Source organism: Doryrhamphus excisus, chromosome 2 (genome assembly GCF_030265055.1).
Source record: "Doryrhamphus excisus isolate RoL2022-K1 chromosome 2, RoL_Dexc_1.0, whole genome shotgun sequence".
In the NCBI taxonomy this organism is placed as follows: domain Eukaryota; kingdom Metazoa; phylum Chordata; class Actinopteri; order Syngnathiformes; family Syngnathidae; genus Doryrhamphus; species Doryrhamphus excisus.
In genome coordinates, this window is record NC_080467.1 from 14,459,642 (window position 1) to 14,481,428 (window position 21,787).

The 21,787-nt window shown below is 41.2% G+C and overlaps 2 protein-coding genes across 18 annotated transcripts in view; both read left to right on the plus strand.

Moving 5' to 3' along the window:
• Positions 1–76: 76 nt before the first annotated feature.
• LOC131114761 (bromodomain-containing protein 3-like) lies at positions 77–5,222 on the plus strand. Of its 7 annotated transcripts, none has more exons than XM_058064345.1 (11): positions 78–240; positions 1,055–1,386; positions 1,957–2,094; positions 2,184–2,316; positions 2,993–3,105; positions 3,190–3,498; positions 3,567–3,695; positions 3,779–3,940; positions 4,156–4,292; positions 4,383–4,642; positions 4,727–5,163. In XM_058064345.1, exons 2-11 carry the CDS (start codon positions 1,192–1,194, stop codon positions 4,867–4,869), a joined length of 1,719 nt encoding a protein of 572 aa, XP_057920328.1. In that variant the 5' UTR covers positions 78–240; positions 1,055–1,191; the 3' UTR covers positions 4,870–5,163. The 7 variants fall into 7 exon arrangements, with proteins under 7 accessions (XP_057920331.1, XP_057920328.1, XP_057920330.1 ...); XM_058064347.1 differs by having other exon boundaries at positions 84–240; positions 1,170–1,386; positions 4,727–5,214; XM_058064346.1 differs by having other exon boundaries at positions 228–375; positions 4,727–5,165.
• A 6,241-nt stretch (positions 5,223–11,463) lies between these two features.
• The window catches only part of vav2 (vav 2 guanine nucleotide exchange factor), a 157,092-nt gene continuing 146,768 nt past the window's right edge, over positions 11,464–21,787 (plus strand). For all 11 annotated transcript variants that reach the window (XM_058050475.1, XM_058050490.1, XM_058050495.1 and 8 more), the window contains exons 1-2: positions 11,464–12,054; positions 12,171–12,379. In XM_058050475.1, the coding sequence (XP_057906458.1) occupies positions 12,003–12,054; positions 12,171–12,379 (261 nt within the window). In that variant the 5' untranslated portion in view covers positions 11,464–12,002. The remainder of the gene's footprint in view (positions 12,055–12,170; positions 12,380–21,787) is intronic.

Here is a 21,787-nt window from a genome sequence, read left to right on the forward strand (position 1 = left end):
GAAATAAACAGGAAAAAACTCAAGAACATCGAAGTATCGCTCAGATACTGACACGTCCTTGGTATCGATCTATTCGACATTTGGATCGATCCGCCCACTCCCCTGAGTATCAACTTCCTATCCATGGCCGAGCAAGAAACTTTTCACGTTCGATGTTGACGAAACGACGCCTCTTTGCCTTTAGGGACGCGTATCGTGCTTTATGAAATGACGCAACAGCTTCATAATCCGTCTTGCAAGGTAATGTCATATAAAAATCCCCCCCCAAACTGTAAAAACGTTCTTTTCGCCCTTTGTTCGATCGGCGAAAAAACGTACACACGTGGGGTTGATGACAGCAAAGTATGACCCATTATCTATTTTGTTATCATCAAGGTATGTATGTATTCTTTCATGTCAACTCGTATTAAATGACCTAGGTTGTATACTAAAGACAAGCTTTTCTTAACAATAATACAAAGCGGCGGGTTTCTCTTATTGTGTTTCAACCTCAAATGGCTCATTTTAACCTATTTCGCTAATAAGATATGGTTATGTAACAGTGGCTACATGATTAATTGATGTAATAACCTTCAAGCCCCTGAATGTATACTGTAGGGTTTTCACTGGTTTGCAACACTATGTTGTCATCAGTTCTTAGCTTGGAAAAGTTAGATTTGTATCACTTTCCCCTTCTGCCTCAAAACAAACTTTATGTATAAAGCTTCACACTGTGTTCACACACTAGCTGGAGTCTGTTTGATCCAGTGTGAACGCAGTTCAGAACCAGTACCGGCCCAAACAGGGGAACAAGAACTAACAGATCAAAACACTGGCTATGATGTCAACAAATGCAACCGTCAAATTATCCAAAAATAAGAGCTAAATGTAAGCCCAGAAGCAGAAACACAATACATTTACCTTTATAGATGGTAAATTAAAAACATGTCATACCCTGAAGATGTCATGTTGCTGTGCGGGTGTCAGGTTTTGGGACAATTTACATGGCTGTGATTGATTGAGACCATATATTTGTCCGTTACCCTGACTTAAACACATTTTCATGTTCCAACAGGTCAAGGAAGAATAATGTAAAAACATGGCTGCACTTCCTTTTCATTGCACCAGAGACAACAGCTGTAGCATCTGCAGAATCTAATATAAACTTACTTGTTTTCTGATTTGAAAAGTTCTGACCCAGTAGCGGTGGTCATGCTAGCAGACACAGACCAATCTGTGCCACGTTTTGAGAACCCTCCCCCTCCTGAGGTCAAGAATGCAAACAAGTTAGGCCGGAGGACCAACCAGCTTCAGTTCATACAAAATGTAGTGGTCAAGGCTGTGTGGAGGCACCATTTTGCCTGGCCTTTTTATCATCCTGTTGATGCTGTGGCTCTTCAACTACCAGTGAGTATGCAGTATTTGTAGTGAGGAAAGGTTGTGTTGAATTGTGTGTCCTTGCTGCCAATTTTTTTGGAGCACAGGCACTTATAATGGATAATATTTAATGAATTGAATTGCAACATTTATATGTAAAGAAAAGCACAATGCAAATTACAACTTACAACACTGAACAAAACACACTAAATGAATACTGACTCATTACTGGTGCGTGCCTGAATGTTGTTTTCCAGACAGAAGATGGTCATAGCCTGGTTTTGATGTGCGTGATGTGCAGGCGTTGTTTTGGTGGTGGTCAGCACTGAAAACACAGACTTAGACAAGTAATTGGACTGGAATAGCAACAACACAGTCAGTCCCAATTTTGAAAGTTCTTTATATTTCTTATTAACTTTAATCCAACATGTTGACCCCAATGTAAAGTTAGGTTCTTATTCTGCATTTAAAGGCTTTGTGTGGCCCACGCACAAACCGGTTTTAGGGTACCTATTTTCTAGACAATAGTACAAAACATAGCTTTTGATGCAATGGGACACCAACAGACATTTATACAACATGTATTCTTTTATGAATTAGGATTATCACACCGTAATAACCAATCCCATGGATTTGAGTACCATCAAGCAACGGCTCGAGAACAACTACTACTGGAGTGCCAGTGAATGTTTACAAGACTTCAACACCATGTTCACCAACTGCTACGTTTATAACAAGGTATGTTATCCCTTAAAGGTTGAAATACTGTAGCTGCTTTGCCACTTTGTTGCTCATAGATTTCCCCCTGTCCCCATCCTCTCCTCCAGCCTACAGATGATATTGTGCTGATGGCACTGGCATTGGAAAAGACTTACTTGCAAAAAGTCTCACGTATGCCTCAGAAAGAAGTGGATCTGTTGCTTCATGCAGCCAAAGGGAAAGGCAAAAATAAATTTCCAGGTAATAAAGTATTGCTTTTCAGAATGCTGCACCAGATGATTTAATGTATGAGAAACTACTTGACTTTAGGGTGTGCCGCAGGCAAGTCACAGGGAACCAGATTCTTTTTAACATCAGTGTGTAATAGCTACTAATGTGCAACCCATCTTTTTTTGAATGAGTTAGGCTTTTGTGAGGCAAATAAGAGCAACCAAAAGTGGGTCACATGGGTAGAAAAAGGATGCACAGCGTCAGGTGTCAGAAGTACCATCATTACACACTGACTTTTGGATTTTCCTCTTCACACGGTGAAATTTATACAGACATATATAATTATATGCATATGTTGTACCAGCGCATCTCAATTACTTATTTGATTGGATGAATTTCCGTTATTTAAAAAAGGGAAACTATCATGTGCTGTCTTTACGTTAAAGTAGGATATTGGTTTGCTTTTTGGCGACACTTAGCGGCTGCAATAATTCATTCGGTTGAGCTTGTGACGCAGTTTGGTGCACAAATGGATCAAATCTGTGGTTGGAGAAAGCATTGTTGTTTGAGCACAAGTTTCTGTACAGTGGTGTTGTGTGGGTTGCCAGTACCCCTAGGGTTTACCATGCAATTACAGACAGAGCCTTTTTGACCCAGTACATACAATATTAAGTAATGCAAATGTAATCCAAACAATTCAATGCAGGTGGGAAGGCTCCACCCACATTTCTTTCAGATATGACCCCTCAGCGGAAGCATTTTGGCGCCAACTCACCTTCCACTTTTCACCTTCACACAGAGCAGCCACATGCAAAAACAGTATGTGTTCTCAACCGGCATCATATGATGGATTATGTGGACCATTTGTTAAACCTTATCCATCATTTAATTCTGCTAATGAAGAAGATAGGCCCGAAGAGGAAGAACAGCACCATCACTGACACAACCAGTCTGAATGAGTCAGCAGAAAGCAAAAGAAGACACAGCATCCTCGACCGAGCCATGCATCCTTCTACCAGAAATGTAGACGGAGCTGAGACGGTCCAGCTGAGTAAACCTCTCAAGTACTGCGAGGATATCTTGCAGGAAATGCTCTCGAAGAAGCATGTAGCGTACGCTTGGCCCTTCTACAAGCCTGTGGATGCTGAAGCTTTGAAGCTGCATGATTATCATGACATAATCAAATACCCCATGGATCTCAGTACTGTCAAGGTATTAATGGTTATGACTGTATTATTAATCCAGTGAAGGATACTTCCTTTGACTTGTTTTATTTATAGACAAAAATGGACAGACGAGAGTACCAGGATGCACAACGATTTGCCGCAGATGTCAGATTAATTTTCTCCAACTGCTACAAATACAACCCACCTGATCATGTTGTTGTTGCCCAGGCCAAGAAACTTCAGGTGTGTTTGGGGGTAAAATGACGCAATTGAATAATGCAAGTTCTCTTGAATTTGTTTGATTCCATCCTGTCTGTTTGCTCCAGAGTTTGTTTGAAAAGAGGTTTGCAAAGATTCCAGATGAGCCTGTCTTGCTGACTTCAATGGGGGGCTCTCGTCTGGCTCTTGGTGGGTTGAGTGCCACAGGCGCTTTCATTTTGGATAAAACTGATGAACAAGACCCCCAATATGCAGAGTTGCAAAAACAGGTGGGCATATGTACTGCTTCAAGCATTTACTACCACAGCCAGACATTACAGTAATATGACTGTGTCTAATAATACATTCGCTGAACTCCTGTACCTGAATGCACCTGCACAATTTATGTATGTAGTGTACTGGTTGGTGAGTGTATATTTTAGTGTTGACATCACTTTTATTTTGTAGCCTTTAACTCCAACTCTATTTCTAATCTGTCTGACAGCTTGTATCGGTTCAAGAGCAGTTGGCTACATTGTCTGAAACCCCTCCAAATAAACAGATGAAAAACGTGACAGAAAACGAGAAGGAACATAGGATAAGTAGAGGCAGCAGCGAATGTGGTCAGACTGTCAGCCCTAGGTATGCCGTCCACTTAATGTTTTATTATTTCTGGGGGAAATGGTGGTTACTCCGGTATTAATACTATATCCAAACTGTCTCTATTTTCAGGCAGTCAAAGAACAGTTGTGATGAGGAATCTTTGGAAATGACATATGATGAGAAGCACCAGCTGAGCCTCGACATCAACAGACTGTCCAGCTTAAAGCTTGGCGGTGTGGTGAACATCATTCAGACATTAGAGCCATCTATGTGTGACACCAATCCAGAAGAGCTCGAGATCGACTTTGAGATACTGAAGCCATCAACTCTATGTAAACTGCAGCAGTATGTCCGTTCTTGTCTATACAAGAAGTTCAAGAGATATCAAAGTAAGTATAAAATTGTGAATCGGTTCCACTTGCGTCTGTTCCATTTAATCATCTACTCTGCTTCATGTTTTTCCTTTAATCCAGAGAAAAAGAGTGCAGTTGAGTCTCATGAGTTTGAAAGCAGCACCTCAGATTCTGATGTCAGCAGTTCTGAAGCCTCTAGTTCAGAAAACAATGACTCATGTCATGCATTTCTTACTCCTCCTCCTCCAAGTTTTACACTCTAAATGATAAGCATGTACAGTGTATATATAGCTATTTTGTTGTAATAAATCCACTTTCTTCAGTTGTTTTGTATTTTTCCCCTCATACCATATGTTATAGTTTGTCAAACTTCAGACAGGCCTGTACACACTGTACATGTGTCTTTGAGAGCAGGGGGGAGCTCAAGGGGCTTAGTCATCTTCATGTACTTATGACAATGATGCCACTGGTCTAAAGCTGACTTTTTCAGGCTTCACTTGTCTAAGCCGTACTAGCTTCTTATCTTCTTAATTTGGGTTAGAAACTTTGCAGCTGAGCTGGAGTTCTCCAGTCATCCAAAAGGTGGCAATCGTGCACCATCTTGTGTGGAGTCACTTTTTCAGTTTTACTGTATTTTTTATTTTTTTAGAATGGGTCATATTGTGTACATTATAATTTTATTTTACACTCATGTCTGTTGTAGTGTTTTAGTACTTGGTACATTTTACAAAATAGGTGAAGACCAAATAATTACTGGTTCTGTATCAACTGCAAAAGCTTAGACTGCATGCATTTATCATTGATGCAGTAAAACTCTGTGACCTGCATGGAATTTGCCATCCAGCAGCCCACTCCCACAACAACCTTGAGGGTATGATTGATCAGTGCCACAAGTGCAGTGACAAGTCATCATTACTGCAACCTGTGGCCATCATTCACAGACCATGAAGCTAATGCTAAAAAAGACCACACACAAGTAACCTCCCACTATTTATTTGCTTTACCCCGGCCTATTGGGCACACATCGCGAGGGAGAGAAAATAAATTCACAAAACCCGATTTCACAATGTCAATTCAGATCTGAGTGGTGGTGGATGTGCATGCTTGCTATTTTGTTCAGGAAATGATTAATGCAAAGAAGTCTACTTTTTATTATGCTCTGTTAGCGACATACTTTATGTTGCTTATTACTGTATTTTAGAACCATTACTCACTTGGAGAAAAGAATCTGCTGAGTACATACAGAGAATGTACCCTTGATTTTTGTCACATTTGTTATGTTTGCTTATGCCAAAATCATATTTTTGTAATCAATCTACACACAATTTTATAGTTTGAGTCAACAAAAACAAGCGTGGATTCCAATACGATGAAACTGCTATTAAATTCTATAATGCAAGGGATCTGAATACCTTGGTTAGAGTCATTAATTCATTCCCGAAGGTTCAAGTCGAACCAAAACAGATGCCCCAATTATATTGGTTCACATACAATATGGCGTGCATCTTGTTTTCCAATGTGCGCTTAATGTATTTTTTAAAGTCACTAGCCAGCACTGTAAGTACTTCCGTGGCTTCTGGGCTTTGTTTATATTTTACTTTATTTGTAAAATTCTACATGGCGTGCACCAACACATCACAGTAGCTAAAACAGTAAACACCTTTGTGTTTAAATTTTGTTGGACCATCTATCCTCCGATATGATCCACTTCAGGGCATGGAAGAAGAATGGTTGTCGCAACGACAAAGAGAGCAATCGGGTTGAACGATGATGAAGTTCCCTCAGCATCTAGATGGATCTGGTTGGACCTGTTATATATTTAGACAGGGTTTACAGATGTCATGTGATGAACAGTCCGGAGGGTGAGTGTCTCAGGCTCTGAGGTGAGTTGCAGGCGTTGCGAAGATAAGGCTTCGCTCTGAGCCATCATCAAGTACTGCATAAGTCTCTAGTACTCTGTCTCTGTTATGAAGTAGAACTTTCACAACCTTCAGCATAACTTTGGGGGATCTGTTTAGTTGATCCAAGTAGACCTTTGTAGTAGGAGCGGTCACCATGAGCACACTCTTCTGGAGTCGCTGGACTGCATCGTGCAGTACCGTCAGATGTCGATCCTTGCAGGTATTGCACAGTCGCTTGAGCGTGCAGACCTCGGGCTTGTGAAATCGGCCACACTTCCAACACCTCTGTTCTTCAGTTAGCCACTTCACCATTTGGTCCGTGCTCAGTTTCTTGAACTTAGTGCACACATTCAGGAAATGCTCTTTATTGTTGCAGTGGGGAGAGTATGGTTTGGATATGGACTTTAGTTGTGCCGACTGTTCTTTAGAGCCAGTTCGCTTCGGACTACCTGGCGTGGTTGACCATACTTGTCATTTAGTGCATTCATGTAGGCCGTGGCAACACAGCAACATAATTCCGTGCTTTTTTTATCAATTCAAATCTTCCTGTATAGGGCATGAGTGACAGCCTCCAAAGGCCTGCTAAAATGATATGCCATATTTTAGGCAGATGTCACATCTCCAAAATGTCTTTGAAAGGTTAAGTGATCTCATGGCTCCATCAGCCAATCTCAAAGACCATTTACACATTTCATTGCATTATGTACTCTGCATAGTACAGCGTTGGCTGCTTGCCTCTTCGCTCGCATTTTCATGTGCACTTTCTGTGCAGGGGATTACCAGATGATGGGTCTTTTTTAACACTGATACGTTACCTACATTTATAAATGATACCCGAATTCTGGTGGAAAAATTAACTATTTTTGACCAAAATCTATGAATTTTCACAGCTGTCACGAATATGCGAGGAACCACTATATCAGTGCTGTGCCTAATCAACTCTATTATTACCTAAGTCAGTACATGTATATATACTACAAAAAAATAATTATTCATTCATTCATTCATTCATTTTCTACCGCTTTTCCTCACGAGGGTCGCGGGGGGTGCTGGAGCCTATCCCAGCTGTCTTCGGGCGTAAGGCGGGGTACACCCTGGACTGGTCGCCAGCCAATCCCAGGGCACATATAGACAAACAACCATTCACACTCACATTCATACCTATGGACAATTTGGAGTCTCCAATTAACCTAGCATGTTTTTGGAATGTGGGAGGAAACCGGAGTACCCGGAGAAAACCCACGCATGCACGGGGAGAACATGCAAACTCCACACAGAGATGCCCGAGGGTGGGATTGAACCCTGGTCTCCTAGCTGTGAGGTCTACGTGCTAAAAAAAATAATTATTGTATGAAATTGTTTGAAACCAGCTTTGTTATCTGATCACGTCCGATCATCTGGGAAATGTCCCTTATTTTCAAATGCAAATAGTGACAGGTATAGACATATAATCCATGAATGAATGGCATGGATGGATAGATAAATGGTCTACAGCCCAGAGTGCTTTTGAGAGACATACCACATCCCAACCGTGTTTCAAAGTGAATATTAGACAAACTGCCATAGACTCATGACAGCCATGCCCATCCTAGTGAATAGATATGTGCAGAGTGCTGCAGGGAAAGGGATCTACTTTGTCCATAGACATTCCCCAACCACTGCTCATAGATCAATTCGGTGCAACATGGTGTGTTGCTCACAGGCTCTTTATACAAGTTATGCATGCCTTTCTGTATCCGTCCATAACTCTGCAGTAGTGTGGAAACACATTGAATTGTCTGACCATGAATGAAACACTGTTCCTGTTAAATGTGTTAGTTGGAGGCTCCTGACCTGAAGGAGCAGAGCAGACCTCTAGGTCAGAATAAATGGCATTTCAGGGGGAAATGTGTTACCGGTTTAAAGCTTTGCACAGTCAACAGGATGGACCTCTTTTATGAAAAAGGAAAGAAAGGTGCTGTTTGGACTGTATGATTCCCTACTCAGCATACCATTGCACTAGAGCATAAGAATGCAAACGAACCATGCAGTTGATATTCTCCGCCCGTGAGGCAAGGTTTTGTATCTGCAGTCTTCAACAAGGCAATGCAACGTGCTAAATGATAATGCTATTAGAATTTTTTAAAGGGTGGTAATGTACGTAGCACCGCTAGTGCGGTGGAGCTCAGGGGAAGCCTGCCCGAGGGATAGCACCCATTGTTGGACACACTTTGTCAGAGGTGCGGTTGGTGCGGTGGAGCTCAGAAACTGGATGTGAGGACACCGCATGGACTTACAATGTGTCAGAAATTAATGCACCTTTCCTGGTGAGAGAGCGCCACCCCTGGCTCTGGCAACAATTTGGCGAATATTTCACGTTCATGTTCACAAAAACAGTCTTGTGTGAAACACCACTGACAGATGAAAATATTTTTCTCTTGCTGGGAATCCCCAAATACAATAACTTCTGTCTGAGCTTTTTTTGTGAACATAGTAGCAGAGCTTGAGGCAGGGCAGAGAGTTTAAAGCCACGCCCATATAAGGAAGCACGGCCCTCTGTGACATCACAAAGAGGCAGTTTTACTATGCTTTTTGAAACCCAGCGTTTTGGGCCATCCCAGGCTTCTTCTTCCAAATGCGTAAATCTCATTATCTGATACTTTGGCATCGGTTAAAACAAGAATACAACATAAAACACACAAATTTGTCAAATAGAATGGAATAAAAGTATCAGAGATGCTGGAAGGTTCTTGTAGTGAACTAGAAGTACAGTTATTGACTTATATTTGTGTTAAACAGTCCCAGCAAGTTTCCCGATTTGTTTCTTTGAACAAATTTTAGTGTCACTAAAAACACTCGGGCTGTTGTTTAGTGACCATTAAACCATCCACAACTACCACTGTATATCCATTCACCCACCCATCAACCATTCTACAAAGGACAGCTTCATCAGTGACCATTTTGCCACATAATGCACTCTGTGGTAGCTTGAAAGTCACAATGTTCTCCTTATTACAATCCTAACATCCAAATCAATGTGAATCTTAAAAGCATTGCCTTTTATTACTGTTGCAATGATCTGTATAGATTCAACTTTAGAATTTACGAGCACGGTCAAAACAAGCAAAATAGTTTTTTTTTTTTCTGTGGTGCTTTGTTTAATGCCAGGAAATGAATCAGGCTAGTGTATTAGATCCCTGTGGAAATATGGAGGAGGTGGAAGCAATGAGTTGATAAAGTAATGAGACGTGACAACAAGGCATTAACAAGGTAGCCATGTGACATATTGATGTTAGTGGCAATCAAGTGATTAATTGACCTAATGTGACAATTCTATTAACAAGAGCTAGTGGCTGAAAACCTAAGGAAGAGGACCAATGTTGCACATGATGTACATTATTTCCAGATATTAGTAGAGCACATGGGAATGGAAGAAAATATATTATACATTTCACTGACCGAGCTCAATTATTCATTTCAATTTACATTTTTAATAATTTTACTTGCAATTTTTATTATATCTGCTGGAAAAAAATGATAATGCTTGTACAAATCCTGGGTAGAAATTGTGAAATTATCTTTTGTCTCGCTGTAGCAACAAGTCTCTAAAGACTCTCCAGCTGGTCGAGGCATGCTGCAGGATTTGCAACACACACAACTCGAGGAGGATACCCCATGATACAACACATAGACAGCCTCTCTTCTTGTTCCTGTTCAGCTGCATCTATTTACCATAGCATCCTACTGATGCATACAGTAACTCTGCTCTCGTTTGCACGAACGTCTACCTACAACTGCATGTCTTGTATCAATGTTGGATTAACCACACAGAAATGATACCTTCCACAAAATAAATAGCACAAGCTCTTTTCACACATTATGAAACAATTACAGGCGTGCAGTAAATACGCGATTACACAACATCCCCTCTTGTCAAAGTATCTTCCTGCTGGAACATATTGAGGGAACTGACTTGTGAGAGAGCACCCTCTGCTGGATTTATAGCTGCTGCAGTATTGTTTTTCCTAGAGGTAGGTAAAACAAAAATCTATATTTATACTGTATACAATTTAAGGCAAAATTTCTGAGTATGCTGGGGTGCAGGAATCGTCCCTGGCTCACTTTACACCTAAAGTATGGCACGTTTGGCTAGTGTGCATGCACAGATCCACACCCAAGCACTGCATGTTTCTTTTCCTCTGGTATGATTGGATGATGTGGGACGAGGAGGAGACTATTAGGCAAATAGATGTACTTGTCTGCTGATAGACTATCTACAGTTATTGACTATCAGAGAGATGCACTTGCCTACTGATGTCTGTCTATCTATTGAAGAAGTTTCATTTCATTTCAAAAGTTTTATTTATTTTAAGCGGACATTTGACTTCTTGTAGTTGAATGCACTTTATTTTCCAATCCAAAAAGTCTGACATGCAGAACTGAAAAAGCCTTTTGGATTAAAGCTGACATGTCCAGTTGCCTTGATTCAACTTTTGCCAAGGTTGTACTGTATTTTTTGGTGATGGAGGATATTCTCACAAATTTGTTCCCATTACATTTACTGTAGGTGGGAATCCTGACATATTGTAACTTATTCCAGGGGTCTCCAACAGGTAGGTACGAGTAGCTTACCACCTTTGTATTTTTATAGCTGTTCAATTCAGATATTATGCCTCTGATTAATGACAAACTATCATAAAATAGCACGAGTGGAGATCTGTGTAATAAATAATTTAAATTATAATTTAGTAAAATAAAAAATAAAGCACAAATAGCTCATCTTTGCATAAATGATGACAGTTGGAGATCCCTGACTCATGCCATAAAAATACTAGTACATAAAAAAAAAGATAAGTCATAAATTGTGTTTTTATTGTTGTTGTATTGTCCCTTTAAAAACGTCCATGCAGCCTTGACCGTGCAGCACTGAGCTTCGGCCACCAGAGGGCGCATCATCCAGCACCGTTGAAACACATGACCACAAATGCACTTCCATGCATGGAGTGAGACGCTTCTCTTAAGAAAGTGTCAACAACGGACAGACGCTTTTTTTTTTTAATCGGAGCGCCGCTCAAGAGCACGTTCGACCTCCGGGTTAAGTGGATGCACTTTGTCCGGGGTCAGGAGTTTCGGACTGGAACATAGTCCGATAGGAAAACGAGGAGAGGGGGAGGCACAACAGAAAGAGAAAGAGGGCGAAAACACCCAGAAGGTCCTCCAGCGGTGCTTCCAAGCGGAGAACAAAGTAACTCCTACCCGGACAAACTCATTTGGATGTTTCTGCAGGAGCCGCGCGTTGTTCAAGTCTTCCCGTCCTTCGGTGGAAGTATTTTGATTTTCTTTTTCTCAGCCTCTCCCCTCTTCAGAGGACGGATCGCCTCCTGCACTTTGAATCCAAGAACCTAACTAGATGTGGGCTTTTCTTTCCATGCGGTCGTGAGTGGATACATGTCAAATCAGCTGTTTTTGCGTGTCACCGCCACTGACGTTTCATGGTGGACATCTGAAGTGTGGATATGCGAGGGAAACTTTTGAAGGATGAAGAGGAGGAAAAACGAGTGAAAGCTGGTATTCTTTACATCCCCACGCTGACATGCATTTATTCGCAAAGTTGTGAAATAGCTTCATAGTGGATGATAAGCACCGCGTAGTGGACTCTTGTGTGATTGTGTGTGCAAACGCAGAAGGTATGGAGGAGTGGAGGCAATGCGGGCGGTGGCTGATAGACTGCAAGGTCCTGCCCCCGAACCACCGGGTCGTGTGGCCCTCGGCAGCCGTGTTCGACCTGGCACAGGCCCTGCGTGATGGGGTACTCCTGTGCCAGATGTTGCACAACCTCTCTCCTGGCTCTGTGGACCTGAAGGAGATCAATTTCAGACCTCAGATGTCACAGGTGAGTCTGTAACCCTATGTGACGTGTGCCACACACTTGTCAAGGCTGCTGATGTTGCATTAATTCACTTTGAACGTATGTTTTTTTTGTCTTGTAATGCACCCACTTCATTGCCCACAGCCCAGTGCAGAGCTACACCTCTAATTGTATGGTTAAAAATATGCAGGTTCCATTCAAGTCGTGCACTGAAGAAACAAAACAAAGTCACACCCTTGCACACCATCATGTTGTATAAAATTATGCATCATTTCCCCGTGTCACATTTCTTATCAACCATGTGATGGCAGGTGTCATCTTTGCTTGAAGTCAAATATTGTTTACTGTTGCACTGAGTGAAAGTGGAAGTAAATACGACCATCTGCACAAAGACGACATTTGCATTTGCTGTTTCGGTTTAGATTTAAATAGGCTATTTTAAGGAGCAGATGGGTGTAATGTTTTGATAGAACTCAGGGGAAGATGCTTGGGGATGTTGTGCTCGGGTTCTGGGGAGTTTTGCCCTGTATTTTTCCAAAGTGTAATTTAAGTCATTTACACAACTGCATTTTGAAAGGTTTTACTGTTAAATGGCATACTCGTACTAGGCCTACTGCTGTTCTTAGTACCCACTTCACACCTGTTTGGATAGTGTGAGTTCAAGCATGATTGGATAGTCATAGAATGCAACAGCTTCTCCCAAGTTCACAATGGTAACCAACACATTTAATAAAAAATAATCAATAAGTCAACACATTTGCTCACCCATGACTACAATATAAAGTCACCGTCTTGCACCAAACAAATAAGACTGGGAATAATCCACAAAAGTTAGGGAAATTGCAGTAAACAAAAAAAACATACTGTACCCGTGGTCCTCGGTTTATGGTGTTCCATGTCCCAATACTGTGTTCTCATAAATTCATTAAAAATGTAATTTTGGTTGGTAAACACGAAACCTGTGCGTGTACACTATGTGCTCAATATTGGCCACATTTGTTTCAATCACTCGACCCGATCCCAGCCATTTTTCAAAATTCAACTCCTTCAATACGGACCATTTTAGACCATTATGATTGACTTTTCACTGCACACAGAATATTGTGTTCAATGACTATATAAACATGGAATCTATTAAAAGAAAGGTTGGGCTCCCCTCTTTTGTCTTTTCTTACTTTTTTCCCTGTTGTTTAGCAATTAGCAGTACAACAGAGGCAAGATTCAGGGAAATATCTGTTCCCAACTTAAAAAAAGGTAGAAAAACAGCTTTGACATCTCAAATATCATGACCAACACATCAAAATGTTGTTTTACATCAAAATGACAATTTATAAATATCACACCATGAACTATTTACAGTTTTCCCATTTGGATTTAAAGTGTGTGTGCACATGTGTGCATAACCTTTTGCACTCTACACTCCTCCATGTTGTCTCACTTCTCTTACACTTCCAGGTCAGTCCACTATGCGAAAGGATCTGCTCCTTTGACACTGACGATAGTAACCAAGCAGTGTAGTGGTTGTAAATGTGCAGTTTTCTGCAAAACTGTTGTAGCATTTATGATTATAACAGCGCTGTGTTCCGCCAGTGTTGTTTTGATTGTCACACACACAAATGGCCAAACAGTAACTGAACATGTTTGTGCCGTCTGTCCTCACATACTACAGCATTCAGCGTCCACCTTCAGCTTAGTTGTCATATCATCAGGCTCCAAATTCCTGTCAAAACCACACTATGTTTATTGGTTTTCAGTTAAAATTGTTTTTCCTAGAATGGAACAGTCCCAAAATCAAAAGCAAATACTTTTGTATTGTATCGATGTACAGGTTGCAGTGTAGATGAGCAATTACTCGATGAAGATCGTCCCTCTCAGTAAATGGCAAAGAACAGTCTGTCTTTATAAAGCAAACACAAGTGGACATGCTGTCAGAGGTTTTTAGTAACACGCCTCAGTTTCTATCGTGTCCGCTTCAGCAGAACCACGCTTCCACAGCCAGCATGAGGAAACATTGGCTGCTAAAGGAAGTTCATTTGACCACAGTGGTAAAATAAGACTGGCAGACGTTTTTCTTGACTCTTGTTAACCCCAAAATCCGGACTGAACCGTGGGATACATTATGGGTCCATTTCTGTATCAATTATTAAGTACCCCAGTGGGCTAATTATTGGACTTAAGTGTAGGTTAGGTGGCTGGGTATATTTCCTGAGAAAACACGGTATAAGTATGTTCCCAAGACGGACAAGTGTCAAGAGTACAGAAGCACCTCTGAGGTAGTCAGACACTTGTCCTGCGGGGAATCCCTGCCGCCATCATAAGTGTCCGTCCATTTGGAGTCAACACAGATGGACACTCAAGAGTTGTACTACAATGCATTGCAGTGGTGCAAGAAAATACATCCATAGGGTGGCAGCAATGAGCATCAAACAGGGTTTGATATTTGTAGTGGTGAAACCATGATTGCTTGGGCTGAAAGTGAACGAGGGATGTTGCGTTCCATTTATCACTTCCACTCCTCCCACATCCACTTTCCCCCAGCTCTGCAAGTAGTCTCTGTCGGCAATGACATCATACCAAGTGACTAGGGGAAGTCAACCAGGGCAGCCATTGTATTGATGTGTTTCAGGCAGTACTGCTCAAATAGTGGGGCGGACCCCTCACCATATGTGCTTATATATATATTCATGCTGGTCCCAGCAACTCATATAGTGCTTTTTTCCATAGGTAACTAAATATTAGTTTCTCAATGGTATTTAATATATATGAGAACCATTTGCCTTAAACAACAATTCTTGTTTGTTGAAAGTTCTCTGTTTTCATGAAGTGATAGCAGCTCATTTATTTTCTTATTTGTTTGAGTGTGTTTTGCGTCACAGTGTCTGCCTCCATCGCTAGAATGATCCATGATATGAAGAAGCTGATAAGTGTTAAAAATTCACTTCATATCTGGTGCTGTAATTAGACCTGTGCTGAATTCCGATGAGTTTCTTCCAAAGTCATTTTTTCTGGTATATGATTGTGTAATTTGCATTGCTCGTAGACAAAATAACTTACAGATTCATTTGTTTTCTCAAGCTGGTATTTTTCTCTCTCACTCTTTTCCTGGTAGCCACCATTATACTTGACTTATCTGTTCCGCAAAGCTCCAGACTCCTATGATTATGAGGCGAGCAAGAGGTCGGGATGGCACACTTTGATCCGCCCACTAATCCCACTATGAGAATCTGCAGCCAGAGTAGAGGGGCGGAGGCAAGGGGGGGGGCTTCAGTGACAAATTGGTTAAACAAAAATCTGGCAGCGGAACAGAAGTACATCATGATTTATGATAAGGAAAAGGTCAGCGCATGTGCTTTAACACACAGTTGGTGGCCCAACCAAATGAAGAGGAGGTCAAGCAGAGCGATTGCATTATTTTCTATAGACAAAACTTCTCAACTGCTGAACTTCAATGGGGATTGATTGCTTCTGAAACAAGTCTGTGTGATTATGCCTTGCAGTTAATTAAGTCACTGTACAGTTTATTCGACTCACAGGGTGTTCTTTTTAAACTGCTTTAGTGGACTTTAGTTGAATGTACAGAAGTTTTCCAATAAGCCATTTGCTGCCATTAATAGGAACTTCTGACCAAGATCCTTCAATAGTTGGCATTGACTCCAGTATGTGCTTCAGTGCAGGACCAACACAGCATTCATTCTGTTTTACTATATCCTTTAAACAGCACACTGGAAGAGCCATTTAACGAAATTTGAACTGGAATTCCACCTCTTCTGTAATCTATGGTCAGAGTTTTCAGAAATGACCTCAGAAATTGCTCATATGGTTTGTCACTCTTCTCGTTCCTGGTGGCGCCACTAAAGTCTCTCCAAGAAACACTCCCTATGATATGCAGTCGATGTGTGCACACGGCAATCAAACATTTTTGTCAAAAGTGTTAAGAGTCTTAATTGGACAGTTTTGCACAGTCTTGAATGTCATTTACCACTGCAGTGTGGAATTGGAACAGGTTTTAATCCACCATAACAGCACTTACAAACCTCAACAACTGTGTTTTAACATTACTTGGAACCATTGGTCTTCATTATATATGCTTGAATTTAGTCCAATGTACAGTCATATTTTCTGGACAGTCTTTTTCCGGAGGAAAAAGGGCTGGAATATGTTTGTGGCAGTGATGGGACATAATGACAGAATTTTATTTGGCATGTACAGTAATCCCTCACCACTTAGAATTTTGTGGCTTCACTCAATCACAGTTATGATATATGAATATGATGTAATATTTGTCATAAATATGCATATTTGGGCATCTTTACATATCTTTTCAAGCATAATAATACAACATTTAAAAGACTCATTCAAAGACGTTGTGTAGTATTCTCCAGTGGTCACAAGGTGTCAGTAATGCTAATGTGTCAGTTTATATTATGCCTTATAGGTCTTATTATATCTACCATATTGGGTAATGGAGTGCAACAGTGATTTTAGGGGTGTTATTTCAATTTGGCATGTTAAAAACCATGTTGAGAAGGTCATCATTAACACGTTTATGAAAAAACTGGACTCGCAAACTCGATTTATATATAAGGAAGCCTACTTTGGACAAATAAACTTATCTGGAATCAGTTAACCGCAATAAATTAGTGTTTACAGAGAAGCGGCGGTTGGGACGATGTCATTTTGCTTATTTTTTATTATTTATTTATTTAGCCTCAATCGAGCTTACAAATAACAACATGCCCTTTGCGGAAGTAATAAGTAAAATGCATTTGCTTGCTTGGATGCCTCATTAACAGTATCAGCATTTTCTAGTTACAATCCCGCATATGAGACTCTTGAGAGGTTATTAAGAAAAAAAGTCTGCGGTTTGACATTCCGATGTGACTGTGCCAATAATAGTGGCGTAAACATGAGGAAAAACAGTGCACACTCAGCACTCATCAGAGTAGGGCTGGATAGATAATGGTTGGAATTGTCCATGCAAGGAGCTGAAAAGGGGAAATGTCTGTTCATGCATCCTTGCAGTTCACAGTGAGGGATCGTGGTGATATTCCAATGTGTGTGATGCAGGGATGGTTTTGGTAGCAATAATGAGACCGAATCTAAGAACTAGTATGTTGGTGTGAGTTTCTGTCAGCATTAAATGCAGTGCTTGCAATGAAGCAGCCAAATTGACCTCTTTTCTGGGTGGGATAAATCCCTGATCGTACTCTTGAAGGCAGAAAAGCATTCACCTTAACCTCAAGGTTTTAAGAGGAGCACTAATGAGCATTGATATTCAGAGCTGCATCAAAGCTACAAGTCGGTGTACTGTACATACAGTATTCTGAATCCGGCGCCTCAGGCTGTGTCTGAAAGACGAGACTCTCAGCTCCATTTTTTTTCACTGGTTCTGTGGTAGTTTGGTAGTTTTGAATACCTCGGGGATGACTCAGGTAGGTGTCTGTGTGCGCGCGCTTCACTGCCTTTGTTTCTGCTGGTATGCGTGTGCATGTGCACGCATGTCAAGTGTTTTCAGCACTCCGCAGGGCTCCAGATATCACACAGAGCCTGCTGCTTCCACTCAGAGGTTCTTCCTCTTTGTCCACCTTCCACCACAAATACTGGCTGCTCCGGGCTAGTAGAAGTAGGAGCTGAATATTATGAAATTGTTTTTTTCTTAAGCTGCTCTTCATTCTTGGTTAAAGGCTAAACAAACACAGGGAATGATGAAAACACCCTGCAACAATACCAAAACATGACCATTACATCCCCCTCCTCAATGCTTTACTTTGTTAGTGTACAAAAGCAACAAAATGTTGTCATTTAGCTAAAAGCTCATCATAAAGGTCACTGCATGTTAGCAGACAAGATCAGTGAATAGGAATAAAGCAGAAAACAAGACAGCATGCTTACTACGAAAGAATAATCTCTACTTGGGAAAGGGAGGTCACTACTATAGACAAACATCCATGCTGGCCTTCCCCAGGGGTAATTTAATCCAAGCCTTTGGTCGACTGTTGACCCCTTGACACTGGCTCTCGCCGGATGCAGGTAATACTGCTAATGGAGCTTGTTAGGGACACATCCTGGCTTGAACAGCTGGGGCTGTGTCACTAGAGGCTAATGGGATTGACAAGAAGGGAACAGGTCTAAGCTCAGGATTTCTAACCTTTTTTGTGTGGGGTAAATCTCCTCCTGGGGCAATGAAAATCATTTCTCACTGTAACTTCTTAGATGTGTGTGCTGACCTTTTCATACCTGGCTGCTCTGTTGTTTCTCAGGGCAATAAAAATGGTTTTGTCACAAGGACAACTACTTTTGATTTTACAGTGGCCCATTAAAAAGTATATTGCCTCATTGCTTTATTTGGCTGTATTTAGTGTTATGTATTTTAGGGGTTGTAGGAGAATGTAGATGATGTCATCATTTAATTTGCATAATTGGCCATGACGCATGTGCATGTAACTTTTATGGATTCCCCGCCTGGATGAGTCCCATCATAATGTGTTTATGAGGCGGGCTAACAGGTTGTGTTGAATATTAATATCTGAAACCGGTGCATGGAATTATTAACTACTCTGGGGCTCTGGTCAGAGAACACAAAGCCATCCGATGGACTATATACTTCTTTACATGTAGTCTTCTGTGAGCTGTACATTGTGATACGTGTCGCTGATGTCACGTTTTTTGTCATCAACTGCTGATGTTTTCCTTGGTTTACCTGTTTGACATATGTCAGTTAGTGCAACATTGGTTTCTGCTCCTTCAGGACATTCCAAATGGGTGTACTGGCTTTGGCCAATGTTTGTGCAATGGTTCCGATTGGGTTTCCATCTTCTTTTAGATTCGCAATTCGCAACTCATTTGATGTTGTGGTTAGTTCTACTTTTAAAGGGGAGTACAGAGTAGTTTAGCTGCAGGGAATGTTCAAGGTCACTCAACTTCATGAAGAGGGGAGCCTTGCAGCAGGCAACTTCACCTTTGAAAAAAACTGAAGGGCAGTCTTGTCTTCCACCTGACCTAGAAATAAATATTCCCTCGGAATCAAGCAACTTGCTACAAACCCGTGAGTCAAGATTTTAGAAGCTTTTTGGCAGCTACTTGTGATCTTTTTATGTCAGTGAAGCTCAGCAAAGAGGTGTTAAAATCCAGGCGGTATTTGCTGGCATGTGTCATATGAATTAACAATTATTAGTCTTCCCGAGGCTGGTTAGCACAGAATGTTTCGCACAAACTTAAATAACAGATACAGTTAATTGCTTCTATAGGGCAGTGCATGAATTTTGAATTAGTTTAGGCCAATAGTCATTAAGTACATACTACAAATGCAACGGACAGGGTATTTAAACCAGCCCCCGACATGCTGTATATGTCTGATACGTGTGTTTTCACCTACTTTAGGATGTATTGCTTCGTATTTCAAAAAGGGGTGTAGCTTGGCTAACTTTTGTGATGGGATGTCACAGCTTCTGCACACACATTTTCCTCAACAAACTGCAATTCCTGTGCTTGTGGGTAAGAAAGACATAGTCAACAATGTAATTTCAATTGAGTTATTAATGTAAGATATTTTTTATGGCACCCTTATTTTGTTTAGTCTGTATATGGCGGACAACACTTTTGTGTTGTGTCATGTTGTGTGTGTTAATTTTGATCTTTGATCTTTTGATGGTTAAGACCAACTGGGTGTAAGAATAAATGTGCCTCTCGCTCCGAACTTGCACGATGTCAGCATCGATGTCATCGTAAAATGCTTGTTTGCATTAACAAGCGGTAAAACACAACACCCATCCTCCACTTTTCGCCAAACTTATGCTGGTGTTTCAGGTGGGCTAGTGTTTGTGATTATTCCACCACATTTGAACATAAACATTTATTATTGTCATGATGACAGCATTTCATTCACCTTATGTCAATTTCTGTGACATCCAGGCAATTACTATTACATATACTGTAACTCTCATGCCTTGTCTAAGTGTAAGACTCCATTGTTCATCACTTTGAAGAAAGTTAGCACCATGCTGCCATTTTTTCCCCCATTCCATTAGTCGAAAGAATCATGGACCCTTATGCATGCCATCTGATTTCTGAGGGGGCTCCATCTGCATGGTGGTTGTTTTGGGTTCATTAGCAAGGGCATGGAGGGCTATGGCGCCTGCATCTTTCCAGAGCCAGCCATGCTCTGCTGGGCGCCATTGCGCCACAGAGAGATGAGAAAGAGGAGGTCGCCACTCTGTTGTGACAAGCCAGATGGCTGAAAATCTCCCCTGCAGTTCTCTTCAAACCAGACAACAGAAGAGTGTTATATTTCTTCTCTAATAATTATTCTTACTGTTAATTTGTTAATCTGTTTTCTTTTGTTTTCAGGCCTAGAGTGTCATCTGCCTTTCATCACTTGGGTCTGTAATGGCACTGCCCACTTCATTTTGTCACAACAGTACTTTAGCCAAGAGTCTAATTTGAGCTGTTGTGGTGCTAGACTGACTGTGGCTGTTTCCTGCGGTTGGGAATAGATTAAGATCTGGACTGTGCTCCGGGGGAGAGGGAAAGCAGTTCCCATCCCCCCTGTGGACACCTCCAACCCCCCAATTGTATGCACAAAAACACACAAACACACACTCTAAAACAGCAGTTTCTTTCAAACAGGAAATATAAACAGCTTCATATTTTCGCTTTGCCAAAGGAAACAGATAATACGCACCCCTGTGACGTATGGGAGGAAGCTTTGGAGATTTGTTTGTATTTTGTTTGTTTGCACTGGCCTTGAGGTTTTCGGACCTTTGCCACAAAATCGTCACAAGAAGTGCTGATATCCCATTGCTGACGCGTATTGATCATATCACATAATTGTCTGTGGGATAGGTAGGGTTACAGTGATAGGCTGAGTCCCATAAAAGACTTTATTGATCGCTTAGTCCCTTGCTAATCAAACAAACAAAGTGGAACAGTGTAATGCGGGGCTACAGAGGGCGGAAGAGATCATTTCCTGATGCCCCACCTTTTGCCCCCCTCCCTGCTGTCCCTAGAGCTTCTGTAACTTGCTCAAGGCCACTTTGCATGGGGGGAAATGCTTGCAAAGTTCAAGGTTGGTTTCCTTCATTTTTGGTTGAAACAAAAGCATTTGGTCTGTCTGGATCAGTTTGTACTGTAAAAAAAATAGCATTCCTTGTTCTTGTCATCGTTAACACAAGTTTTAGAAATGTACTTTACACCTCCCGTGTCAAGCTTGTTATTTATCTGTTCTTTATGTTGGCTGGGTAGAAGCTAGAAAAGAAAGGAAGGCTTTGGAATGAGCAGAACTGGACAGCAGAGCCTCAGACAGTGGTGGGAGTGTATATTTTATATGTTAGTGTATGTTGCAAACCCAGAATTGGATTTGTATAGTTATGTTTAGTCTACTGCAACACAGCACTGTGTGAGGGCCCGTCTTTCATTGTGCAGCTTTCATTGAAA

Coding starts and splice junctions, on each gene's coding strand:
- LOC131114761 (XM_058064344.1), top strand. CDS start 332: ATGACAGCAAAGTATGACCCATTATCTATTTTGTTATCATCAAG. Junction 3,499..3,566: donor TGGATCTCAGTACTGTCAAG/GTATTAATGGTT, acceptor TTTTATTTATAG/ACAAAAATGGACAGACGAGA. Junction 4,293..4,382: donor GGTCAGACTGTCAGCCCTAG/GTATGCCGTCCA, acceptor CTCTATTTTCAG/GCAGTCAAAGAACAGTTGTG.